The sequence below is a fragment of the Mus caroli genome, chromosome 10 (assembly GCF_900094665.2).
Source record: "Mus caroli chromosome 10, CAROLI_EIJ_v1.1, whole genome shotgun sequence".
Lineage (NCBI taxonomy): Eukaryota > Metazoa > Chordata > Mammalia > Rodentia > Muridae > Mus > Mus caroli.
Genome location: NC_034579.1, coordinates 89,219,788 through 89,246,123, shown reverse-complemented (window position 1 = coordinate 89,246,123; position 26,336 = coordinate 89,219,788). Strand labels below are relative to the sequence as shown.

Genomic DNA, 26,336 nt, shown 5'->3' with positions numbered 1-26,336 from the left:
AACAACTACTAACAGCAAATTAAAGGATAAAAGGAATAGCTGGGCACAGTGGCCTTTGATACTAGAAGAGGCAGCCAGATCTCTGGGTTGAAGGCCAGCCTGGTCTGTAATAGTGAGTTCCAGGATAGCCAGGGCTACATAGCAAATGTACAGGAACTGAAGAGCCAATGACACCACTTGCCTGGGTTCATTAGGCCTGCAGGAGGACTCAAAACTGCCTCAGCAAAATCAAATAACTAGGGTTTTCCTAATAGCACAAACCAATGGCCATATAGTTTTCAGACAAGAACCAAGAGAAAAGTCTTAACCTATATCTGAAGCTCAAACGCCATATGTGACATGCAACTGTCCTCTTCGCTGTGACTGCTGAGTATGGTCAACTTTCAAACATGGCAAGGACACCAAGGATCACCTAATTGAATCAGGTAATATTTATTTCAAATTTCTAGGAGGTTTAAGAAAAAAAGTCAGATATTGATGCTCCATGCATGCTCAGAGGCAGTTTATAAATACTCACTCAGTAGAATCCTAACACAGATCTGCATCAATGAAACAAACTGGTAAAATTCTCCTCTTGCCAATTTGTCAGATGGAGAGGACTAAAACAGAATGTTCCATCTATTTTAATTTTAAATACGATTGTCACATCGGGAAAGCGAAATAAACACAGTAAAATAAACTGTACAAAGGCAAAGTAGAATAACAAAAAATATTTTACTAAAACATAAGATTTACAGAAGTTTCCAGACAAGCCATACAAAATGGTCACAAGCTTTTTCTTTTCGGGGTGGGGGTGGGGGATGGAGAATCTACACTTGACAGCAAAGTCACAATGTTATTAGTGAGGGCTGTGATGTTTATTTAATGTTCCCATTTTGGTTCAGACAATCAAGCTTGTCCATCTACAGCGTCTAAAGTTAGACTTGGCTAGAGAGCATATTCTAAAAAAACTGGTTAGCTGCATTTAACCACTGCAATTAGATCCTTTAAGAGGGGGGAGGGGAAAGGAGGCCATAAAATTAAACTACTTTCCCCCTAAAAAATAAAATAACACCCATACCCCTGGCAGCTAACCCTGACAACTACCTTCATTCACAGTGCCTTGTACTTTAACCATGATGGGGAAGGAGTCAAAGCAGAGAGTCCTGCTTCTCAGCATCTCTCAGCAACCCAGATGGTACTTCTAGCCTCTGCTCATGCTTTACAACAGTGAATCAGGACAAGACAGATTTGCTAATGTGCATGTAATCACCAAAGATGAAGATGCCTGTGCTGCTTGTGGACGTTGTACATCGTGGTGCGGAGCCTAGTGCGCACCACGATGTACAACGTCCACAAGCAGTAAAATTCAACAGATAGAAAAAGTCCTTTCATTTTTGAATAGATGATATGTTTATAGCAGGAAGAAGTTTGTTGATTACATAAATGGCTATATTCTTTAAGTGGACCATAAAAAAAGAACAGTTGCCAAGTTTTCTAGTATCTTCACATACTGCCAATACAGTAGTCATTATAGTATATACATGTGGTTAAACACTGCAAAATCTCCTTTATACATTATTTTTAAATGTGAGCTTATAAATAAAACATCAAATGGTAAGGGACCTAGCTTGAAAAGCAGAGCAGGTGAAAGAGAATAGATATTAAGTACCTGTTTCTATGGCTTGGGCTTCGTTGGTCTTCCATTGCTCGGCTACATCATTTGCTAATGGATCGTCTGGATTAGGAGCACTTAACAAAGCCTGGATTGATAGCAGAACTGTGCGGATCTGCAGTGCTGGGGACCACTTATCTATGAAGGTAACAGGCCCGGAATATGATAAAGCATGGACAGCAGGCCCAGAACTGCTGCACTTCCCTCCCACACACTCTGCTGCTGCTGTGAGCATACAGTGAGATTACAGTGCTTAGTTACATTCTAAATGTACAATGCTCAGGACAAAAAGGACACGCTAATAAAGCACAGGGTGACAAACAACACTTACCTTTCAAAATATCTAAACATATTCTTCCCAACTTGTCTACATTAGGATGATAAATTTTGGTCATGAAACGTACTTTAGGTGCTGCCATTGGGTATTCTTCTGGAAGGAATAGTTCAAGTTTAAAAGTCCCTCCCTCAAAGGGGGAATCCTGGGGGCCAGCAATGACCACATGAAAATAACGGGCGTTGCTCTCATCTGGTTCTGCTTTAATGCCAGGAACTGGTTCTGCCAGCAAACGCTGGGTTTCCTACAACAGAAAAACAAGCACACCTGTGAAACAAATGCCATTTCACTAGACACCAAAATTAAAATTAGGAAGTTCGTCTTTTGAAATTAGATATAACACAATCTCCCAATGGCATAATTTTCACATAAAATGTGAAACTCTTCTTTGAGTTCTTTTATGAATTTCTTTGACCTCTGCATCATGCCATAATAATACACACACCCAAAACAGTAACAAAAGGCTTTATGGCAGGTTTGATGGGATACACCTTTAATCCCAGCAGCGGCCTACATAGTGAGTTCCAGGAGAGTCAAGCAGCCAGGGCTATAGAGGAAAACCCTGTTTCCAACCAACCAGCCAACCAACCAACACCAGACCATTCATGTAACAACAACCAACTGAATATAACTGCAGGACATTATCACATTCTAGATTGGATTAATAAAACCAATTTTTATGCTCACATAAAAGGAAAAGAAAAATGACACCAGGGTGGCTACAATGAGTAAAGCAACCTGCTCTAAATTATATTTAAAACCAAGTTACTGGGCAGGAGAGATGGCTCAGTGATTAAGAACACTGACTAGTCTTCCAAAGGTCCTGAATTCAATTCCCAGCAACCACATGGTGGCTCACAACCATCTGTAATGGGATCTGATGCCCATTTCTGATGTATCTAAAGTTATACACATAAAATAAATAGATCTCAAAAAAAAAAAAAAAGCAAGAAAAATAGGCCATTGAGCTCTTCTAAAATTTGGTCATTCTTTGTAGTCAAGGCAGTCGAGGTCTAGAATCCTCAAAAGGCTCTGGATGTTCAAGACTTACATAAAGTTGTACAGTATTTGTATTTAAACTACAAAAATCTTCATATATCAAACCATCTCTACATGACTTATAGTGCTTAAAACAGTAGGAATGTTATGTAAGTAACAATACACAAAATAGGGAAGAATGACAAAATTCTTGTTCAACAAAGAGACCACTTTGCCATAGGATTTTCCAACTTCATCTGGTGGAACCATGGATGCAGAGTGCTACAACAGAGGTACCGGAGAAAAGAACAAGCCTAGGAAACTGGGTGTGGCAACAACAGCTCTCATACTCTTGGATCCCAGGGCTTAGGTAGAGGCAAGCACATCTCTGAGTTCAAGGTCAGCCATAGCTATATAGCTAAGATTATGTCTTTGGAGGAGAGTTAACACCTCTAGGATTGCTTAAATGGGGCAAGAGACGTAAGAGATGGAAGAAAAGAAGGCAGTGTGACCTGGCACATGCTGGAAGACTAAAACTGACCATCTCTGAAGGGCCTTTAATGTTCTCCAGTAATTATACCACATTCTGTTTTCCACAACTCTCCTGAAACCTGTAAACGTCTATCTTCACCCCTGCTTTTGACTGAAGCCCTGCTTCCAATTTCACGAGAAGGCAAACATCCGCAATGGCATCTGCATATGTACCTGCCTCTGTACCCATGCTCTTCTGGGCTTCTCAAACCTGTTCCTCTCAACTCCCAGAGCATTTACTAAGCTAAGGCTCTTTCCCTGTAGGCCCAGATCTCCTCGCCTTCCCAAGAACATCCCTCCAACCTCTCCAGAGTCAGTCCTTGCCTTTTTTGACCTTTCCCAAATCATACACATTTTCTTTTATTTTTCCTAATAAGAGGGAACAAGGCCTGGACTAACGAAGCTGGCTCTCCTGACAGATTGCTATAAAATGAAGCCACTCTAACCACTTGCCATCTTCTTTCTGCACATGACCATTTCCCTTCCAGTCATGTCAGGATATAGCAGAAGCAAAAGGACTGAGCTGCCCAATCTTGTACTTTCAGCCTCTACAATTCTTTTCTTTCTGAGCACCCAGCTTTAACATTTTAGTACAATGAAAGAAAACAGACTAACAGCAACCCAATTTAACCTAATTTAAACTTAACTTTCTGACTACCCCCCACCCCTGTGACAGTTGATCCATCACTGATCCATCTTCTCCCACAGGTTATGTATCTAGCCTAATTTTTTTTTAAAAGAACTGCTTGAAAAACCTCCAAGACTTACTGGAGTATAGGTCAGAGGCAAGAAGACTATGTGTACGCCCCTAGGTTGGTGCCCCAGCAAAGACAAAAAAGGTTACAGACGTGTACCCATGAGTATACTGTGTCTCACCACTCCTACTGCTCTGGTCAAGCTTCCCTCCGCAGCTCTACCTGGCAGACTAAATAAACAACCTCCTAGTACTCTGCCTGGCTTCCAACCTGGACCATGCCATCTTACTTCCTGGTTCTACCCTCTCCAGTTATTTAAATGTCAAAGCCTGGCAAAGGACTCCTGTGTTCTGCCTACCTTTCAATTCACCTTCATTTATCCCCACACCCTGACTTTTTTGTTCAAGCCCATTTAATCTCCTGAAAGTTCCTCAACCTACTTAGACATTACTTGTCCTTTTCCCTCAGGATAAAGCCAAAAAGGGACCCTAGCCTTTATTTTAAGGGGAAAAAAAAATGTTAAAGATCAGCAGAGGGGCAGAGAAGTAAAATAAATAAACTAGATGGCAAATTTTCAATTTTGGCCCTTTCTCAACTTTGTTTTATCCCAAGTCTCCATGAAAAGAAAGAAAGGCTGAAAAGGGAGGGGGGTGTCCAAGATTCTAAGTAACCACCACTCCCAGATTATACATAGTAGCAGCTATTTAAAGGTCTAACAAGCTACCCAAAGTACCTCCAAGATCAGATCCTAAAATAGCTCAAAAATCACTGTGCGTTGTCAAATTCCACATTCACACCCCTGTCATCCGTTTACCTACTCTTAGTGGGGTGTGGGGTGTACACCTGTAGTCCTGGTGCTTGGGTGGCTACAGCCAGAGAGCAGCTAGTCTGGGTTCCAGGCCAGCTACACAGCAAGACCCTGTCTCAGAAACCAGAAAGTAAGTACAAAGCACCACTGTGACCTTCCTGATCCTAAGATCTCACTGCACGTACACTGCAGTTTAGGTTTTAGAGGTATAAGCATCCCTCCCATGTCACCACACAATAAACAGACCATTTTATCCGATGAAACACTCTCCATTTCCCAAACTTAGCATAGGTTGTGAGAATAGAAAAACCTGACACCAGTGTCTAAAATCCGTACCCACAGTAGGAAGAAGGGAAGGAAACACTAGTGGATATAATCTCTCTCCCTCCCTCCTACCAAACATAAGGTTAACCATGAGGAACCTTCAGGTCTTACAGTGCTTCGTCGTAAGGACAGTAAGTGCAGTGTGGTTTCTTTAAGTGACAAAGATGAAGTTCCTATTGCTTCACTTGTTTAACTTTCTGAGCGAGCCGCTTTTTTATATTTCATAGTTGTGGTACTTTCCCCTTGCACACAATTTGTCTTCCCAAAGCTGCAGTTATCCTTGGTCAACCCCAATCAAGAAATATTTGTTGAGGGGCTGGTGAGATGGCTCAACGGTTAAGAGCGCCGACTGCTCTTCCGAAGATCCTGAGTTCAGATCCCAGCAACCACATAGTGGCTCACAACCATCCGTAACGAAACCTGATGCCATCTTTTGGAGTGTCTGAAGACAGCTACACTGTACTTACATATAATAAATAAATAAATATTTAAAAAGAAAAAGAAATATTAGTTGATGGGCCAGTGAGACAGTATGGCAGGNACAACTTGGCACACAACCCTGACAGCCTGAGTTCTATCATCAAAGCCCTCTGACCTCCTCCACACAGGTGCTAAGGTGTGGGTGTTCTCTCTCCTCCCACCCTCTCTTTCATATATAAAACAAGTAATAATTGCTAAAAGAGTAAATGGTAACTTTCATAAGTAATTGATTTATAAGGCTTTTGTTTGTTGGGGCTTTGCTTTGTTTTGTTTTAGTTAGGGTCTCAACGTGTAACTCCTGGAATTCATTATGTAGACCAGGCTGGCCTCAAATGCAAGAGATTGTCCTGTCACTAGAGTACTAGGATCAAAGGCAGGCACCACCACTCCTGGTTTAAGTTTTTTGTTTTTTGAGACAGGGTTTCTCTGTATATGTTCCTGGCTGTCCTGGAACTCACTCTGTAGACCAGGCTGGCCTCGAACTCAGAAATCCGCCTGCCTCTTTCCCCCAAGTGCTGGGATTAAAGATGTGCACTACCACTGGCGGGCTTGATTTAAGTTTTATGCACTTTTCATCCCTTCAGCAAGACCTCCCCCCCACCATGATCTTTCCATCTAGCTATAGCATGATAAAATTTCACACTGCCGCACACCTGGATGTCCAGCATATCCAACAAAAATACTCTACTGGTCCATTAGTCACCAGTCTCGGCTCTCAGACTGACAACGTGTGTTCAAATAATCCACATTTTGCTTAGGGTTAGTGATAGCACTAAAGTGATGACTGCTAAAGAGAAACAATAAGATGTTTCCCTCGGGGTTAGAGAGTCTCCTTGCATTGCTTTGACTACCAGCACCCATACTAGGTGTCTCACAACCATCTCTTATCTCTATTTCCAGGGGATCCAACTCCCTCTTCTAGACTTTGTGGGACTCTAGTGCATGCAAAATGATAAATAAATCCTTTAAAAAAGATAAAAAGCATGTTTCCCTTTAATGAAAAGGTAAAGGCTATGCTACAGAGTGGAGCTGAGATTGTCTTTATGACTTGTAGGAAACCTTTGGTCCCTAGCACCACCTAACCTAACTCGGCATGGTAGCACTAGCCTATAATCCAGAACTATCTTTGTTCCAAACTAGAAATGTAGAGGGGGAGAGAAAGCACTGGCAGGGAAAGGTCTTAATTTCAGCAACTTTTAGGGTTTGTTTGGTTGGTTGGTTTTTTAAAAAACAAACAAGCAAACTGTGTCCTGCTGGCCGGTAGTGGCGCACGCCTTTAATCCCAGCACTTGGGAGGCAGAGGCAGGCGGATTTCTGAGTTCAAGGCCAGCCTGGCCAGCCAGGACAGCCAGGGCTATACAGAGAAACCCTGTCTCAAAAACCAAAAACCAAAAACCAACCAAACAAACAAACAAAAAAAAAAACCAACAAAAAATTAAGCTGTGTACTTAAAAGTCCTGGCTGCCCTAGTACTCACTCTGTAGACCATGCTGGCCTTGAATTTACAGAGATCTGCCTGCCTGCCTCTGCTCCCTGAGTGCTGGGATTAAAAGCATGTATCACCACTGCCCAGCTAAAACAAGAAAATTTAACCTATAAATAAAGTTGTTCAAGAAAAAGAAATCTGGGGGCTGAAGAGATGGCTCAGCAGTTAAGAGCACTGACTGCTCTTCCAGAGGTCCTGAGTTCAAATCCCAGCAACCACATGGTGGCTCACAACCATCCGTAATGAGATCTGATGCCCTCTTTCTGGGGTGTCTGGAGTCAGCTACAGTGTACTTACATATAATAAATAAATAAATCTTTAAAAAAGAAAAAAAAGAGGGGGCTGGTGAGATGGCTCAGTGGGTAAAAGCACCCGACTGCTCTTCCGAAGGTCCGGAGTTCAAATCCCAGCAACCACGTGGTGGCTCACAACCATCCATAACGAGATCTGACTCCCTCTTCTGGAGCTACAGTGTACTTACATATAATAAATAAATCTTAAAAAAAAAAAAAAAAAGAAAAAGAAAAATCTGCCTGTGAAGCTTCAAATTGTGTAAGTAGAGAAACTGCAATACTTATTTAAGACATATTTGAAACTGCAGTCACACCTTTAATGCCCTAAAAAGAAGGCAGAACTCTTAAATTTGAGACCAGCCTGGTTTACAGAGTGAGTTCCAGGACAAGTGCTGGAATTAAAATTGTGTACCATGACAAATGGCAGAAATAGTATTTTTAAACATGCCTCTACCAACTAAGTTAACATAGTTTTATTCTCCCTCTTCCTCTCCCTCTCTTTCCTTAGAATAGTAATTTTTGTGAAAATGGTAAATTATTTCATAATATTTTTCATTTAACCCAATATGTTAAAAATGTTATCTGATAATCCCAGCACTCGGGAGGCAGAGGCAGGCGGATTTCTGAGTTTGAGGCCAGCCTGGTCTACAAAGTGAGGTCCAGGACAGCCAGGGGTACACAGAGAAACCCTGTCTCGAAAAACCAAAAAAAAAAAAAAAAGTTATCTGAACATGTTATCAATATATAATGGCTAACAGATTATTTTAATCTTTTTTCACACTGAGCCTTCACAAGTCCAGGTTTTAATCTACACTAAGCACATGTATCAATTCAAACTAGCCACATTTCAACTGCTCCATAGCCACTAGAAGCTAGCACCTACAGAGTAAAAAAAAACAAGGTAAGTTTATTACTGACAGGTCATTAAGAACAAATGAACTTCATATATGTGGGTAAATTTTTGTAGAGCAACTTTAAACTGTCTTGTTTTCCACTCAAAAATAATCTCTAAGTAATATAGGAAGCTATGGAATCACTAACTGGTATACGTCATGAAGGCTCTCTGCCAGTCCCTTTAGATCAGAGTTGCTGTCTGATGCAGTCAAAAAATGATGGCTGGGGGGGGGGGGGGGGGGGGAAAAGCAAGGCAACTAACAACATGATGAAATACTGGTTAATCACCAAGAAACCACTTTAACTCTTTCCGTGAACACCACCCTCTAGTGGACATAAGACATCAACAGATTAAACAAAAACATAAAATACTCTTTAAAAAAAGTTCGTTATTTCACTCCAATAGGTGAAGTCTTTTTTTCTTCTCTTCAAAGTACCATATGTCACTTTTCTAAGCTAAGGTTGGCATTAATGTAAATGTCCTTAAAGGGGCCCATTCTGATCCAGACTTCAAATGCAAGGCAAAAAAGTGATATCACTCAATCCTCATACTCATTTAATAAACGAGGAAGAAAAGGTAACCAGTTAGAAAAGAACGAAGCTAGGAAACAGCAGAGCCAAGACTGAATACAGGCGTTGGGCTCTAGTCCACCTGGTTTCTTAATCTCTATGGTACAGACAGGCAATTAATTGACAGTGAACTATAAAGGTCCAACTGGTCTGATAGGGCAATAAAGAGCACAGGAGTTAAGAGAGGACTATTTTTAGACCTTAGTTAAGAGAGGACTATTTTTAGACCTTAGTAATCACCAGTTCATGAAAGAAGTACATTTAAGCAATAATCTCACTTTTCCTCCATTTTTACTGAGAAGGTATAGTTTCATTAACACAAAAGATAGGAAAAGAATCTTTGGTTGAAATCTGCTATATTAATCATACTGACTTGGAATTATCTATAATTTAAGAACAGCAAACCACTTGCCCATCTTTGATATTCCATGAACCCATCGCTTTATACTATATAATGAAGTATTGACTTTTTGGTTTTTTGAGGCCTGGTCTCACCCTATGGAGGACCTATAGAACTATGTAAACCTGGCTAGCATGGAATTTGGAGATCCACCTGCCTCTGCCAATGCTTCCTTGAGTGCCCATAAGACTGGGTCACTCTCGCCGGGTGTGGTGGCACACACCTTTAATCCCAGCACTTGGGAGGCAGAGGCAGACGGATTTCTGAGTTCGAGGACAGCCTGGTCTACAAAGTGAGTTCCAGGACAGCCTGGGCTATACAGAGAAACCCTGTCTCGAAAACAAAACAAAACAAAAGACCGGGTCACTCTTTCCTATAACTCAACATTGTGTCCACACTGATCTCAGAGTCACAGGCAATCCTCCTTCCTTTCAGCTTTGCGATTACAGGTGTGAACTGTCATGCTCTGATTTCAGAGAGTGGAAAGTAAAACACTTTTCTCTCCCTATCTTCCTTCCGTCCCTTCTCTAGGAAGGGTAGGTTGATTTTTGCTCAGTTTGGAGGCTAAGTGTAACTATATTGCTGCACAAGTGTGAAGACCTGAGAGTGTCTCTCCAGCACCCATATAAAATATATCACTACTCCCTGAATTAGATTTGTCAGTCTCTGAAAGGTTCATTTCAGACTTGAGTATCACGGTCTTCACAGAAGTTCTAACAACCTATGACCAGATTAGGACTCTTGCTGATTGATTTCTAAAGATATATTAAGCTTTATAGCAAATAAGTACTGTAAACCTCCATCTTTTTATGTTTTCTGAAAGGCTTCCAAATACTAACAGCACAGTTAAAGATGCATCCCCTGCTCATTCATAAAACACTCACAAAACTCTTGATGGTAAAACTGTCCTTCAGATATATCCAGCTTGGAAATTAAATTCAAGGCAGCTATATGACGATTTTCATTTTCTCTTCCTAATTGGGTGAGTGAGGTAACATTCCTTTTATTTTTTATTTTTGGAAATAGGGTCTAACTGTGTAGCCCTAGATAAAGACCACACTGGCTTCTGCCTCCCCAGTGCTGAGAGTAAAGTAAGCACTACCACACCCAGCTGAAATTATTTTTATTATATCACAAACTCAAAACATAAAACAATAAGACTTTAGCTGGATACACACGCCTTTAATCCCAGTGCTAAGGAGAGAGAGGCAGTTGGATTTCTCTAGGCCAGCCTGGAGAGTACAGTGAGTTCTAGTATAACCATGCAGAGAAATCCTGTGTCAAAAAACAAAGAAGACCTCAGTAATTTGCATTCTTTCTACTTTTAATAAACTGTGTCACAGGAATAATTTTACCAGTGCTGGTAGCCCAGAAGCCTAATGAAAGTTTAAGAAACAAAATACAATACTCTTTTTTTTTTTTCAAAACAGAAGCTTAGGCCCAGCTACAGATGAACAGACCTGGGCTGTTAATCTTATACTCTAGCTATCCCCACTGAACCTAGACATTTAGAGTTAAAATAATTAACTGCCAAGCTGCCTAAACTGCAGGCAAACAGGACAAGGTCAACATTTTTTTTTCTGCTGTTTTTGTTTTTCGATGTTTCAGGAAATATTAAAAAAAAAAAAAAAAAAAACGCAAGTTCCAGAGCTACATCCAGCTTCTCTCTCTTCCAGCGGGCTGGCCGGCTCTAGCGGGCAATGTTCTTAACTCCTGGAGACTCTCTGACCCAGAGCTCCAGACTCTCTCCACCCAGCTTCACTCAGTTCCCACTGCCCGGTTGCTACCCCGCCAGCCCCATGCTTGTCCTCTCCTATCCCCACCCAAAAAGCCCCTAACTCTCTCCTGCTTCGTCTCTTCCTCCATCCAACTACAAGATGTAGCTACTAGTGTCTTCCAGTTTCAATGGCAGATCTGTCAGGATTCACCACTGGGGGATTTAGACTTAATATGGCTTACAAGATTAGGATTCTAGTTGTTGCACCCAGGAATTGAGTTATCATTGTTTTTGAACTAAGTTTGTGTGGTGTTTCCCTTCACACAGCGGTTCAACTGGGTTCCAGAGAGAAAGGTACGGCAAAGCGTGGGTATGCCTGATATGTACCACAGAAGGCCATGGGAGTTTTGAAGCATGGGGCTGGTGTGGTAACAACCAGCCAGTGGGAACTTAGTGAGTTGGGTGGAGAGATTTTGGAGCTGAGTCAGAGAGTCTCCACAAGATAAGAACAGGTCGGCCATTGCCCACTAGTGCACAGACCACCTTGGCAGAGAGTAGCTGGGTGTAGCATGGGAACTTGCCATTCTTTTTCAGTATTTCCCACAACATTTCAAGACAAGGTTTCTGTGTAGCCCTGTGTTGGGAGCGACCCTGTTTGAATGTTAACTGCCTTGTCAGCCATAAGTGCTTGCTTACAAAGTTTCGGCCTTAGTGGAAAAGTACTAGCTTAGTTGAGATTTCTGTGGAAGACCAGGCTGGCCTTAAACTCAAGAGATCCACCTGCCTCTGCCTCTGCCTCCCAAGCACTGGGATTAAACATGTGCACCACCACTGCCTAAATAACATTTCTGCAATGTTTTTTAGCCAACGAGATGTAAATGATGCTAAACCAATGCAGGTGTACTTGTTGGGAAAGTGACAATGTATATAAGGGAGTAACCCTGGGTCTGGAGAGATGGCTCAACAACTAGGAGCACAGCACCCACTTCTTGCTCTTCCAGAGAACCCAGGTTCTATTCCCAACCTCCCACATGGCAGCTAACAACCATCTGTAATTGTGGCGCACAAACCAAACACTCATAAGATAAAAATAAATCTTTTTTTAAAAGACTGTAATCCTCCATTACTCAGCCAATGAAGAGAAGGAGGGAGAGACTTCTGTTTAGGGTCATAAAAGTTCTCTGCTTTCAATCAGGGCACCCACACTTGCAAGGTCACAAACTACTTCACTCCTGCTATTGAGTATTCTGTGCTTGTTATTTCAAAAAGGAATTTTCACTGCTCACTAAAAGAAAAGGATCTAATTTAATAACACTCCACTGGGACTCTTGTTAGGCCAAGCTTCTAAAACACTAATAAATTTGACAAGCTGGCTTTTAAAAATTATTTATCTGTTCACTTAACATTCAATATCAGACCCCCTCTCCTCCCAGGTCCTCCCCCTCCCCTTCTCCTCTGAAAAGGGGACGCCCTTTCTGGGTATGACCACCCACCCTTGTCCCAGAACATTAAGTCTCTACAGAACTAGAGTCATCTGCTTCCAGTGAGGTTTCCCGGTGAGAGGAACGAGAGCCACACAACTGACTCAGGGACAAACCTGTTCCAGTTGTTGAGGGATCTGCATGAAGACCAAGCTGCACTTCTGTTACAAATGGGGGCGGGGGAGGCGGAGGGGTAGGTCCAGCCCATGTGCTCTGTCATTGGTGAGGTTTTTTTAGCTTGCATATTTTATATCCTAGAATAGTAACTTAATAGTGGAAGAAAAAGGGGTCTGGCTTCATCAGAGGAGCTGCTTGTTAGATGTTAGTTTTATATGGTAAACTTAACATCCCATGTAATGCATTAGTGAAACTGAATTTGAATTTTGATTAAAAAAATTTCCCATATTTTCCTTTGTTCACACACATATTTCCTTTCCTTATTCTTCCTATTATGTTGGAGCTGGAGCCATAGAAAACTATGGAAATGTGAGGTAACTAAATGATAGCCAGAGTGTAAGACTGCACACTGCACAGTAAAGTAATAGCAAAATCAGACTTGTAGATATCCACTGTTCCACCCATCATTCCTTTGGCTGCTTCACAAGTAAACACCCTTGATTTGGTAATCAGCACACACCCCTAGACACACATAAACACACCCACCTACAAACTTTTATGGATCTCTCCTTGCCACCTCAATATTAATTCCTCAATTTTTGATACAGGCATTTATATCAAATACTTGAGTGTCAGAAGCAAAAGGATCAGGAATTCAAAGTTATCCTCAGCTACACATCAAATTTAAGCTAACCCAGGCTATGCAAAACTCTGTTTAAAACAAACAAACAAAAACAAAAACCCTGTGTGCCAGAATAAACAATTAGAAGAGTCCATTCTAGAAAGAATATCAGTAGTTAGCGCCAAGGGAACAAGAGTGGAACAGCAGCATCCTGTACTGGACACGAGTAACCAAGACTGCACACATCGCACGGAGTGTACCAAATACAACAATGCAGTGAAATCACCACTGTCCAACTCTAAACCTCTGACTAGCTAGCTCTTGGCTCTCTTGAAGATTGAGATGCCTAATAGATGCTGTTCCTGCTCGAATTACCTAAAGCTGCCTTGGTTGCTTGGTAACTATATAGTCTCTAAAATTAGAGAAGTGAAAAGGGGACATGCTGGCTAGTTTTGTGTCAACTTGACACAAATGAATTATCTGAGAAGAGGAACCTCAATTGAGAAAATGCCTCCATCCGATTGCCTCTGATTAATTACTGGTGTGAAAGCCCAGCTCACTTTGGGAGAGGGATTAAATACCACCCCAGGCAGGTGGTCCTGGGTTGTGTGAGAAAGTAAGCAGAGCAAGTAATGGGAAAAACCCATGAAGACTGTTCCTTCGAGGTCTCTGCTCAGTTCCCGCCTTGGCCTCCATCAGGCCAACGTGTAAGACAAGCCCTAAGCCCTTTCCTCCTCCAGTTACTTTTGGTTGTGATGCTCAGCACAGCAATGGAAACCCAGGGCAGGACAGGAAATTAACAGACTGAGAATGGGGTGGATTCCTGTGAAACTAAGTGGGGAAGAAAAAAAATAAGACAATTATAATATCTTATCAAGGGCTTTCTACATAGTTTAAAATCATTTTAAGATAGTATTAAATTCATACTACAGAGCTGAAAATCAGCTATGTAGCCTGGAGAGTTTTACCTTACAAAGGAAAAAAAATTATATGATATGCTTAAAATTGAGGCCTGCCCTGAACACCAAAAACTCTGGCACTAAACTTACAGGCACTTTATTAGAATAAGTTAAATCTTATTGTTACTAGAAGTTTCCCCTGAGTATCTCTGAGACTTGTAATTGTAAGTACTGTTCGATAATCTTTTGGCCTAGGGGATAGTCATATATATATATATATATATATATATATATATATATATATATATACACACACACACACACACACACATATATATATATATATTATATATACACACACACACATATACATACACACACACATTGTGTCCTAGTACATTCTCTAAACAAGGAAGAAATTTGTTACCAATGAAATCTAGTTTTGGTGTTTGTGGTTGCTGTTTGGTTTTTGAGGGAAGGCATAGCTGTTTTGCCCAGGCTGACCTCTAAATCTTGACCCTGCTTCAGTAGAGTGAATTACAGGCATGTATCACCATACCCAATATCCAGGTTTTTGGTTTTAACTTGTTCATAAAATATGAAATTAATATACATGAAATTAGTTATACTCCTAGCAACCAAAATCCCAAGTCACATTCAAGAATGTTATCTTATACAGACAAAAGCCCTAAATAAAACGAAGTTGGGCGTGATGGCGAATGCCTTTAGGTCGTATCAAGTTCCTCCAAGACAGCCAGGGCTGTTATATAGAGAAACCCTGTCTCAAACAACCAAAACCAAAAACCAAACAAACAAAAACAAAACAAAAAACCAAAAAGCAGCCCTAAAACTGTGTAAGGTACACACTTGTTACCGACAGCTGCATTGTTGGCTTCATCACTGTTCACAAATTGCACTGCAAATAATCGCACCCTAGAAGCTAGTGATCACACTTTTACAGGGACAGCAGAGTTGGGACAACTCAACTGTAAGTATCTCTGTACTGTTGGAGTTTCAGCCTGTGTGCTACCAAAAGCAAGCAGTGTTCCTTTCAGCTGAATTCAGATCTCAAATGCAACAGCCACAACACAATGCAGTGCCTACAGATGTCCCTAACATCTGTGCTTCTAACAACAAACAAAAGAAAAGGAAGTAGAGCTGCTCGATTTTTTGGTAAGACATGCAATTTCTTTTTTTTGGGGGGGTGGTGGTGGTGGGAGGTAGGGCGTTGTTGTTGTTTTTTAAAGGAATTTGAAGGATTGGAGAGATAACTCAGGTTCTCTTGTAGAGGACCCAGGTTTGGTTCCCAGTATTCACATGGCAGATCACAACTGTCTTTAATTCTAGTTCCTAGGGGGATCCCAATACCCCTCTTCTAGCCCCAAAGGATCCCATATTCATGTGGTGCATACACATGCATCCAAAGCATTCATGCCCACAAAATAAATATTAAGTAATAGAATTAGAAATTAAACAGCTTAAGAAACAAAACTTGGAACACAGTGCTATCTGCTCTATTCCAACTACCCAGGAAGCTAAGACAGGAGGAGGATGCGAAGGAAGCCAGCCAGAGCAACCAAGTGAAATCTTGACTCCCGTAAGGAGGTAAGGGTGGGGCAAGTGAAATGGTTTAATTGGTAAAAGCAAAGGCTGCCCACCAACCTTAACTACCCCTAAAACCCACCCACAAGTACACAGGGTACACCACACACACAATTAAGTATCAAGTCAAATCACTTCATGTGGATAACCTAAAAATATTCTCTGAAATTATTTTAAAAAGATGAATGGGGGAGGGGGGGCTGGTGAGATGGCTCAGCAGGCAAAAGCACCGCTGGATCCCTAAAACTCAGAGGCAGAAAAGCACCAACTCTGACTTCCTCATGCATACGATTGCACACAGATGCCTACACTCATATTCACATAACAATTAATGATTTATTTAAAATTAGGGGCCAGTAAGATTGCTCAATGGATAAAAGGTGCTTGCTACTAAACGTGAGGACCTATCTTCAATCTCCTGAACCCACCGGGTAGGAGAGAACTGACTCTCAAAAACTGTTTTCTGCTATCCATATGCAAACTATGGCATGTGTATCTTCATACAGATACATACACAACATCAATAAATAAAATAAATGTAAAAAATTAAAAGTATAAATGTGAATTCACCTCATGTTACCAGTTTGGGTCACAACAATCATTAAAAAAAAACCTTAAAATAACTGATTTATACAACTATAAACTAACATATAGTGTTATATATTAACATCATAAACTATATAAATATAAACTATAAACAGTGCTGGCACTCAAACCCAAGATCTTGTGCATGCCAGGCAAGCATTCTACAAGGTTTTCGGGTGACTGATGTCCTGAAACAAGAGATGGAAGACATCTTTCAATGAGTTACTTTTCTGTTGAGTTTTGTATCTAATACTATTTAATACATATTAAATACTATTAATATACATATAAAATGTGTATCTTAATACTAATTCTACAAAGCTAGATAAAATCAAGTAGAAAAACAGAAGAAGAACCTTGTAAGTAATCCTATTCTGAAAATGACATGGCCTTATTACCATGGGAATTGACAATATGTAGAATTTTAAAATAAGAAAAAAAGCAACACTAACATTTAATGTTAAGGCCAGTGGGATTGCAAAAATGCCCTCATCTTTTAACAAATCGACTGTTTAGAACTTATCTAAGAAACATTCAAGTATACCTCCAGAAATCGTGAGCACAGTAAAACCCCTAAGAAAAGACACTATACCCGTAATGTTAGCACTAAGGCAAGGTATTCACTCTGCGGTGCAGCACACTTTAAAACAGTGCAATTCTAAGTGTTAGGCTTCAGTGAAGGAATATGTTTTCACAATTGTATACATTTCTTAGCACTCTTCTGGGACTGGTGGCATATAGCTCTTACTCTAGCACTTGGAAGTTTGAGACAGGAGGATCAGAATTTGAAAGCCAGCCTTTCAGCCTCCAATTCAAGCATGGTATGGGCTGAGACCCTGTCTCAAACAAAAATCACTCAAATAGCTAGTTATGGTGGCATTTCCCTCTCAAAAACCTGAGAAGTGGAGGCAAGAATTTTAAAGTTTGAAAAGAATCTGGGCTACTCTGGTTTAAACAAACAAAAAACCCTGGAAAACAAAAAACCTTACACATTATAAAAAGTTAACTTAAAAGAGATTATATACATACATGCTGAGCTTACTGAAAAAGGAAATGAGTCTTACTTTGGTAAAAGACATGTTTAATCTGGGGACATAGCCAGCCCCACTGTTTGAACAAGTATTCTGTTCAGACTTGAGCAATGGAGCAGCCTGAGAGGAAAGCAGGAAGAAAGCACACCAAGAGTCAGTGGGTGGCTTATGGTCAGTTGCTGCACTGCATGTTTGGAGGAAGTGGACTCTTCTGTTGAAAGGACTGAACAAAACACCTACATTAACAGCATGTAACCTAAAACCACAAAAAGAATCCTCAAGATCCTAGCTAAACTACTTGGGAAACAGCCAAACCTTAAAGCTCTGGGATTTCAGGCAATGAATTGTTAAATTTACTGGAAAGAGCTGGTGACTGTTTCAGCTTCAAGGGGATCCAACACCTCTGGGCTCCACAAGCAGCTGCATTCGGGTGCACATTCTCATATGCACTTGACACATATTTAAGGCCAATAAAAAACTTTTGTAGCCGGGCGTGATGATGCACGCCTTTAATCCCAGCACTCGGGAGGCAGAGGCAGGCGGATTTCTGAGTTCGAGGCCAGCCTGGTCTACAAAGTGAGTTCCAGGACAGCCAGGGCTATACAGAGAAACCCTGTCTCGAAGAAAAAACAAAAAGCAAAAAACAAAAAACAAAAACAAACAAACACTTTTGTAAAAGCTTAGATAAGGTTGGGCATGGTAGTTCATACCTTTAATCCTAGCACTCAGGATACAGAGACAGAAAGATCACTTTGAGTTCCAGGGCAGCCATGGCTACATAGCGAGATCTTGTCTCAAAACTAAATAAGAAATAAAACAATACAAGAAAGCTAGATAGTTTTAGCAAGAATATGTATGTAAAGAGGCTCATGTGAAGATTAATCCTTGAAACTAATTTGTATCTTCACATAAACTATTTAATCCTCAGAACCTTCTCTAAAAACATCTTACAGGACTGGCGAGATGGCTCAGTGGGTAAGAGCACTGACTGCTCTTTCGAAGGTCCTGAGTTCAAATCCCAGCAACCACATGGTGGCTCACAACCACCCGCAATGAGATCTGACGCCCTCTTCTGTTGTGTCTGAAGTCAGCTACAGTGTAATCTATAATAAATCTTTGGGCCTGAGCAAGCGGAGTTGACCAGAGCAAGCGGGATGAGACCATCTGTTCAGCTACAGTGTACTTACATATATAAAATAAATAAAACTTTTAAAAAAAACTTATAGAAACAGACAAAAACAACTACAATGGTAGACTATGGATCATGTTAGATTTATTTCTTTTCATTTGTTTTCTTTTTTCTTTTCTTTTCTTTCTTTTTTTTTTTTTCCGTTTTTGGAGACAGGGTTTCTCTGTGTAGCCCTGGCTGGCCTGGAACTCAGAAATCCGCCTGCCTCTGCCTCCCAAGTGCTGGGACTAAAAGCGTGCGTGCACCACCACTGCCCGGCTTGGTTTTATTTCTATCTAATATGAAATGATTAAAGTTATACTAGAGTATGCAGTCCTTCTAAGCTTAACCAACAGCCTACAAATCTGCAGGACTGAAGCCAAGCCAAATACTAAAACCTTACAAGAATGTCTTACTCCTATCTTTAGGCAGAGCCATGTCAGCCACTTTTCTGCCTTTAAAAACGTCTACACTTGAAAAAAAATCAGTGTCCACTATGAAGTCAACGCCTCTTAGTTAACCTCCTACAACTGCTAAACTCTAAGCAAAGAAACAGTCAAAGGAAACAGAAAACTTGTTCGAGGATTCTTTTCCTATTGAGTATCACCCAACATTCATCTAACTTGCAATGTATCCAATATGAGAAGCAAGTTAATCATCACTTCTCACTAGACAACCCAGGCATGATTTAACTTGGGAGCAGGAAAATCCACCAGTGATCAATAACATAGAAACTGCATAGGGAAGAAAGCACAGAAAGGAACTGTCAATGAAATAAGATGAAGGGGAAGGCTAATTTGCTTTCTGTGTATGCATGTGTGTGCATTGTACATGGGTGTGGAGGTCAGAAGACAACTTGCACAAGTCTGTTCTCTCTTTACAATAGTGGTCCCAGAATGAACTCAGGTTGTCAGGCTAGGCAGCAAGCATTTTTGCTCACTGAGCCATCTCACCAGGTTTTATGTAGCAGATGGAGTTGGAACCCAATTCTACCCACAAGAGACCCCTAGACCCTTCAAGATTATCTTTACACATTTTGTTGTGAAAAGATGACAATTCACAGATTGTTTTAAAAATAAATCCAGAAGAAGACAAAAGCACCCCCCCCCAAAAAAAAAAAAAAAAAAAAAAAAAAAAAAAAACAATCTGGAGGAAGAGGAATGGCTCTCAGACCACTAAGTGGATACTGGTGAAGAATCACTAGCAGTGCTCATACACATCTCAAGAGAGCAGGCCAGAAAACTTAACTCTTTCTGTGTTAAACTAAGTTGGATGAAATGTAAAAGACTTGTAAGTGGAGACAAAAACAATGAAATGCTAAGCCTAAAACACAGTTTGTTCTGTGTTTTGTTCAGGCAGTCACACGCCTGGAATTTCTTCAGTGCTGACACTATATGAATACACCGTCACACCAAGGATATGAGGTACTGTTGAATCCATGGCCTTGTGCAGGCTAGGCAAACACTTTAACAACTGAGCTACAAAGATGCCCTACAGCAATACACGTTTGTAGAGGATTCTTTCATGGTTTAAGAAAACGTTTCTTGGGCTGGTGAGATGGCTCAGTGGTTAAGAGCACTGACTGCTCTTCCAGAGGTCCTGAGTTCAATTCCCAGCAACCACATGGTGGCTCACAACCATCTGTAATGGGATCTGATGCCCTCTTCTGGTGTGTCTGAAGACAACAACAGTATACTCATATAAATAAAATAAATAAATCTTAAAATGAAAGAAAGAAAGAAAGAAAGAAAGAAAGAAAGAAAGAAAGAAAGAAAGAAAGAAAGAAAGAGAGAAAGAGAGAAAGAGAGAAAAGAAAACGTTTCTTCTGGAATTGGTGGTGTTGGTAACATGGCTCTGAATATATTAAAAATCACTAAATTTCAAATTTTCAAAGTACTGAACTTTGTTAATAAAGTATACCTTAAAATTAAACAAATGAAGCCGGGCATGGTGGCGCACACTTTTAATGGCAGCACTCGGGAGGCAGAGGCAGGCGGATTTCTGAGTTTGAGGTCAGCCTGATCTACAAAGTGAGTTCCAGGACAGCCAGGGCTACACAGAGAAACCCTGTCTCGAAAAACAAAACAAAACAAAAAAAAAAAGAAAAGAAAAAACAAATGAATAAATTAGTTATTCCTTCAATACTCAGTGAGAAGGCAGCATTAGAGACTGGACTAGCAAAAAAAAAGGAAGAAAGACTTTCTTCTATTACTACTTTTAGTGTTTAACACTTGGTACAATAACTGGATTGACAAACTTCTAAAAGGAAAGAACTTTTCAAATTAAAATCTGAATGGGATTTCAATTTGAAAATTAAAGGCAGGAAGATCAGAAATATAAGGTCATCTCCACAGTAAGTTCTAGGCTAATCTGGAACACATGAGATCCAATCTTAAAAATCAAAATAACAAAAAACCAGCTGGACCTGGTAGAGCAGGTTGGCTGGATGCTGAAGAATAGCTCAAATTCAAGGGCAGCCTGGGCAATTTTACTTCAGACCTTGTCTCAAGTGGCGTGGTGATACATAATTCAACAATAGAATACATACATAGGGTCCTAGCTGCAATTCCAGCATAACAAAACAAAGAAAAAAACAACAAAACAGAAACAAGCTGCCAACGTTAAAAGTTAAGTTTTGCCGGGCAGCAGTGGCGCACGCCTTTAATCCCAGCACTTGGAAGGCAGAGGCAGGCGGATTTCTGAGTTAGAGGCCAGCCTGGTCTACAAAGTGAGTTCCAGGATAGCCAGGAGTATACAGAGAAACCCTGACTCAAAAAACCAAAAAAAAAAAAGTTAAGTTTTACCACTGTAAACCAGTTTCCAACTGGAAAAATAAATTAATCAATATTTTCCCCTAATTCAATGCCCAAATTATATATTTGCAGTTATATAAATTATATATATGTATATAATATACATAGCATGTAATATATATTATATACACACATATATAATAATTTATATTTGCAGGCAAAAGAAAGAAAGAAAGCTGCATGAGGAAGGTAGGTTTTCTTATTCTCTCGAAACAGGAGTCAGGTACAAATAAACACCTTCTCTCGGTTGAAAACATAATGGGTGCAAAAAAAAGTCAGAATCTACTTTTAGGGTTTTTTTATAGTTAACATTAACATGGTTTCATTATGATGTGATGACACACCTTGAATGTCTTATGTCTCTTCCTAGTAAGCATGGACATAGATAGTATCACATCCTAGCTAGCATCCAGAAGTGCTGAGGCAAGGACTGCTTGTTTGAGAATGCTGTCCACACAGCAAGACTTCATAGGGCAAGGGAAGAAGAGAGACAAAGGGAATACAGGAAATAGCTAGTGGTGTGGTAGTGGTAACTGCTTTCTAGTCCATTCTTAATACCACAAAGTTCTCTGAATTCAGGGACCTTGACCAAACCTACAACAAACTTCAATACTACATTAGACAAAAACCTGTGGTTAAACAGTAAAGAGTTCTGATAAAAACCAAGAAAACAAAGCCTGGTGCTCAGCACCTACATGGCAACTTATAACTGTCCTTAACTCTAGTCCCAGGGAATATAGCATCCTCGTCTGGCCTCCAGAGACCAGGAACAAACATGGTACACATACAGACTAAACACTCTCCCACCCTCTCTCTAAAGCACCTAGATCCTGCAATTTGGACACATTTTTAATCCATTGGTCCACAAGACATAAAAATGCAGGCATTGCTACGTGTAGTTCTTAGCCCAGGGAACCAAACCACTTGGGTTCAAATCACTGCTCCACAAAGCACTGGGTCCCTTCGCAGGATGGCTGACCTATAAAAAGGGGATAATCCACCAACAGGACTGCTACTGGAATTAATGCATGCAACATGCTTAGAACAGAGTCTAGCTCGTTGTAAATTATTATTATAGAGAATTAAAAAAAGAAAACAAAAAAAGGGCTGTATGACAAAAACTGTATGACCAAAACCTCATTTAAAGACTCACTGCCAGGGCTGGAGAGATGGCTCAATGGTTAAGAGCACTGGCTGCTCTTCCCAAGGTCCTGAGTTCAATTCTCAGCAACCACATGGTGGCTAACAACCTTCTGTATGGATTCTGATGCTCTCTTCTGGTGTGTATGAAGACAGCAACAATGTACTCACATACATAAATGTTAAAAGAAAAAAGAATCATTGCCGTAAAACTTAGCATGGTGCCTTGTATGCCTAGAATATCATTATCTAAGAGGCCTACACTAGAGGGCTGCAGACTACATATTAAGTTCCCCAGGACAGCCTGAGCATTACAATTAGATACTGATGACCATTCTGACAGTATCTGGTATCACCTAGAAGACAAACCTCTAGGTATACCTATGAGGGGTTATCTGAATTAAGTTAGAACACGAGCACCTCCATAAGTAAGGCATTACCTTGATTTGTTTAATTAAGGTGGGAAGACCTATCCTAAAGGAGGGCAACCCCATTCCATTCCTGGGTTTGGTTTCTGAACTGTATGAAAAAGGAGAATGTTAACTAAACATGGACATTCACTGTTCTCAGCTTCCTGTGCAGATACAACTTAACCAGCCGCCTCAAACTGCCTTTAGAACTTCCTCACCAGGATGGACCATACTCATGAACTATAAACCCTTTCTTCAGCTGGAGAAATATTTCAGTGAGTAAAATTACTGGCTACTCTTTCAGAGGACCTGGGTTCAGTTCTCAGCACCCACACAACAGCTCACAACAGTGCTCAACTTCAGATCCAGAGGATGTGAGGCCCTTTCCAGCTTCTCAGAACACCAGGTGCGTACCGGGTACACAGACACACGTGCAGGCAAAATACGCATACAAATAAACTACTTTTAAAATAAAAAGTCCTTTCTTCCTTTAAGTTGTTTTTATCAAGAGTCTGTTTATGTTTGTTTTGTTTTTGAGACAGGGCTTCTCTGAGTAGCCCTGGCTTTATCCGTAGACCAGACTGGCCTCGGAACACAAGAGATCTGCTGGGTTTAAAGGCATAGGCCACCACCACTAAAGTCTAATTTTCTTTTTTGAGCCACTTTTCCATATACCCCTTATGTAGTGCAGGTGACACTCAAACTCAACTATCCTCCTGCTTCAACCTCCTGAGAGAAGACTGCAGTGACATGCCACCATTTCTGGCTAGTCAACAGTTCTTACTGCCAACTCTCTGAACACAGCAACTAACAGTTATGATTTTCAACAACCCTAAAACTTTTAAGGTGTTAACATCACAGTTACTGGACTTAATATTTCAGTACTTTCTCTCCACTTTATTCTACACTTTATACTGACTATTCCCTCTGCATAGCGCAGCTTTTGAGTAGAAGACAGAAAGGCAGACAAATCAGTTATGGAAGAATGATACTCATCCTGGAGAGTCTTACTAGATTAGTGACGTGTTTGTTTTCTTAGCTACAATAGTTATAATTCCTAAATCGGTAAATACTTTGAAAATACAAATTGATTTATCTAAAATTAACCAACCAGAGAGACAAATGATGGTACTGAAATTAAAGACCTTGCAGATATGAACAGCCAATTTTCTTTTTAAAGCAAGATGTATGAACAATTAGAATTAGATGCTAGAGTCAACACTTCAAAGTACTTTATGGGCTGGCTATAGCTTAGCAGGAGCTCATGCTTAAAATGTGCAGAGCAAGCCTAAACTACGTAGTTGCAGAGCAGAAAAGAATTAAGAATGTGGCTGAGAGGACACACTTCCATAATCTCAGCATTTAGGAGGCTGAAACAGAACAGGAGGAACACAAGCAAGAACCCATCTTGCACAGCAAGGCCCTGACTCAAAAAGAAATAAAAGATAAAGAAGAGGAAAGGGGAGAGAAGCAGAAACCCTCACCATATAGGAAAGGAAAATTGGTAAAAAGGATGTCCAAGCTAAGTCAGTAGGTTGGCTGTTTGGTTGGTTTTAAAATGCATTCCAGGCTGGATGGAACTCAACAGAAAAGGATAACCTTGAAGTTCAAGATTTTCCTGCATCTACTTCACAAGTACTTAAACTATATAGCCCATGGGCCACCAAACCCAGGGCTTTTAAAAACTCTAGACAAACATTCTATTGGGTAAGCTACATCACTCCCCCTTAGCTTGCTAGATTTTAATCAAGTAAGTCAACTATCTCCTTGAGTAAGTCAGCTACTATTTTATCAGACTACTTTATTGTCCGTGACTAATTTTAAAAACACAAGAGAATGACACTTTGAGTTTGTTGGTATGCCTGTGATCCCACCGCACTGGAAGCTAACACAAGCTGTCAAGTCCAAGACCACCCTAGTCTCAAAACAATCAAATAGGATCAGAGATAGCTCAGTGAGTAAACATGAACCCGGCAATCTTAGCTCTACCCCAACACTCACGTACAAAGAGAACTCCCCAAGCATGCCACAGCCCATATGTGCACAAGTGATCAAGCAAGTGGATGCTTAAAAAAATGGGGGAGGCTGTGTGTATTTTAAGACAGGGGTTCTCTGTGTCTATCTTGGAACTTGCTCTATAATCCAAGGTGGGCTCAAAGTGAAAAGGTCCCCAGGCCTTTGCCTCCTAAGTACTGGGTTCAAAGACATGCACCACCACACCCTGCTAAAAATGAGTATTATATCAATGTAACATAAAACTGAAATAAGTAAACTGTTCCCAAACCACTTCTTCTTTATGATAAAAATGGATAAAAGAAATCTCTCACTTGGGGCTACTTTTGCGTAGCCTTTGTTAGCTTTAAACTAAGAAAAATTCAAATGTCGAATGTGGTGGGTCATACCCTGTCATCCTAGCATTCAGGAGACAGAAGTGAGGTCTTAGTTTGAAGCCAGTCTGGGGTACTTAGCAAAAACTTATAGGAGGGCAGCAAAGGATGGGGGTGGGGTAATAGCTAAAAACACCTCAGTGTCACCAGCACACACACAAAAATTGCCATATAAACAAATCTATCAAAACTGTTACTATTGGATAACACAATCTGCACAATTTAAAAGCTATCAATAAGCAATTAGTTAAAATCCTACAAGGCAGCTCTACAAAGTGAATCATCCTGAAGGTAAGCTGTTGACTGCTGACCAGGTGGGTGGAGAGGATAGCAATTATTTGCATGAGTAGGGGAAGAAGCAGAACACACACGAACAAGTCCTGTGGTCTTGTCTTTCTGAAAGTACACACAATAAAACACTGGTTGTTTGTAGTGGAGAAATGGTATGCTGACGGCACATGTGTGCCCTTTACCTTCTATATGTCCCCTTTAGAGCCTTTGACCAGTTTGGTCCTAGTCTGTGTTGTTTGATGATCTTAGAGGAGGAAAACAAGAAGGATGTTTCACGGCTGGAGACAGAGCAGCTGGCAGAGTCCTTGCCTAGCAATGAAAGTCCTGGGTTCAATCCTTAGCACCACAGAAAGCTAGGTCCCATGGCACACTTGGAGGCAGAAAGACCAAGGCCATTCTCAGCTACAAATGAAGTGTGATGTCAGTCTGGTTTACATAAAATCCTGAGTCCAAAGAAAGAAGTATTTCTTTTCACACAGTGCTGGTTCAAATGAATGCTACTAAACACAGCAACAACGCCAAATTATAATATAAAATCACAGCTCCTGTAAAACTTCTTCCAGCGGGGTTGTGGTGACACACACCTTTAGTCTCAGAACTTGGGAGGCAGAGGCAGGCGGATTTCT

At 40.6% G+C, this 26,336-nt stretch overlaps 1 protein-coding gene across 1 annotated transcript in view; it reads right to left on the bottom strand.

Moving 5' to 3' along the window:
- Positions 1–1,610: 1,610 nt before the first annotated feature.
- The window catches only part of Ube2n (ubiquitin conjugating enzyme E2 N), a 28,783-nt gene continuing 4,057 nt past the window's right edge, over positions 1,611–26,336 (bottom strand). Inside the window, exons 2-3 of the mRNA XM_029482828.1 lie at positions 1,986–2,232; positions 1,611–1,792 (exon numbers count right to left, since the gene is read on the bottom strand). Of these exons, the coding sequence (XP_029338688.1) occupies positions 1,644–1,792; positions 1,986–2,232 (396 nt within the window). The 3' untranslated portion in view covers positions 1,611–1,643. The remainder of the gene's footprint in view (positions 1,793–1,985; positions 2,233–26,336) is intronic.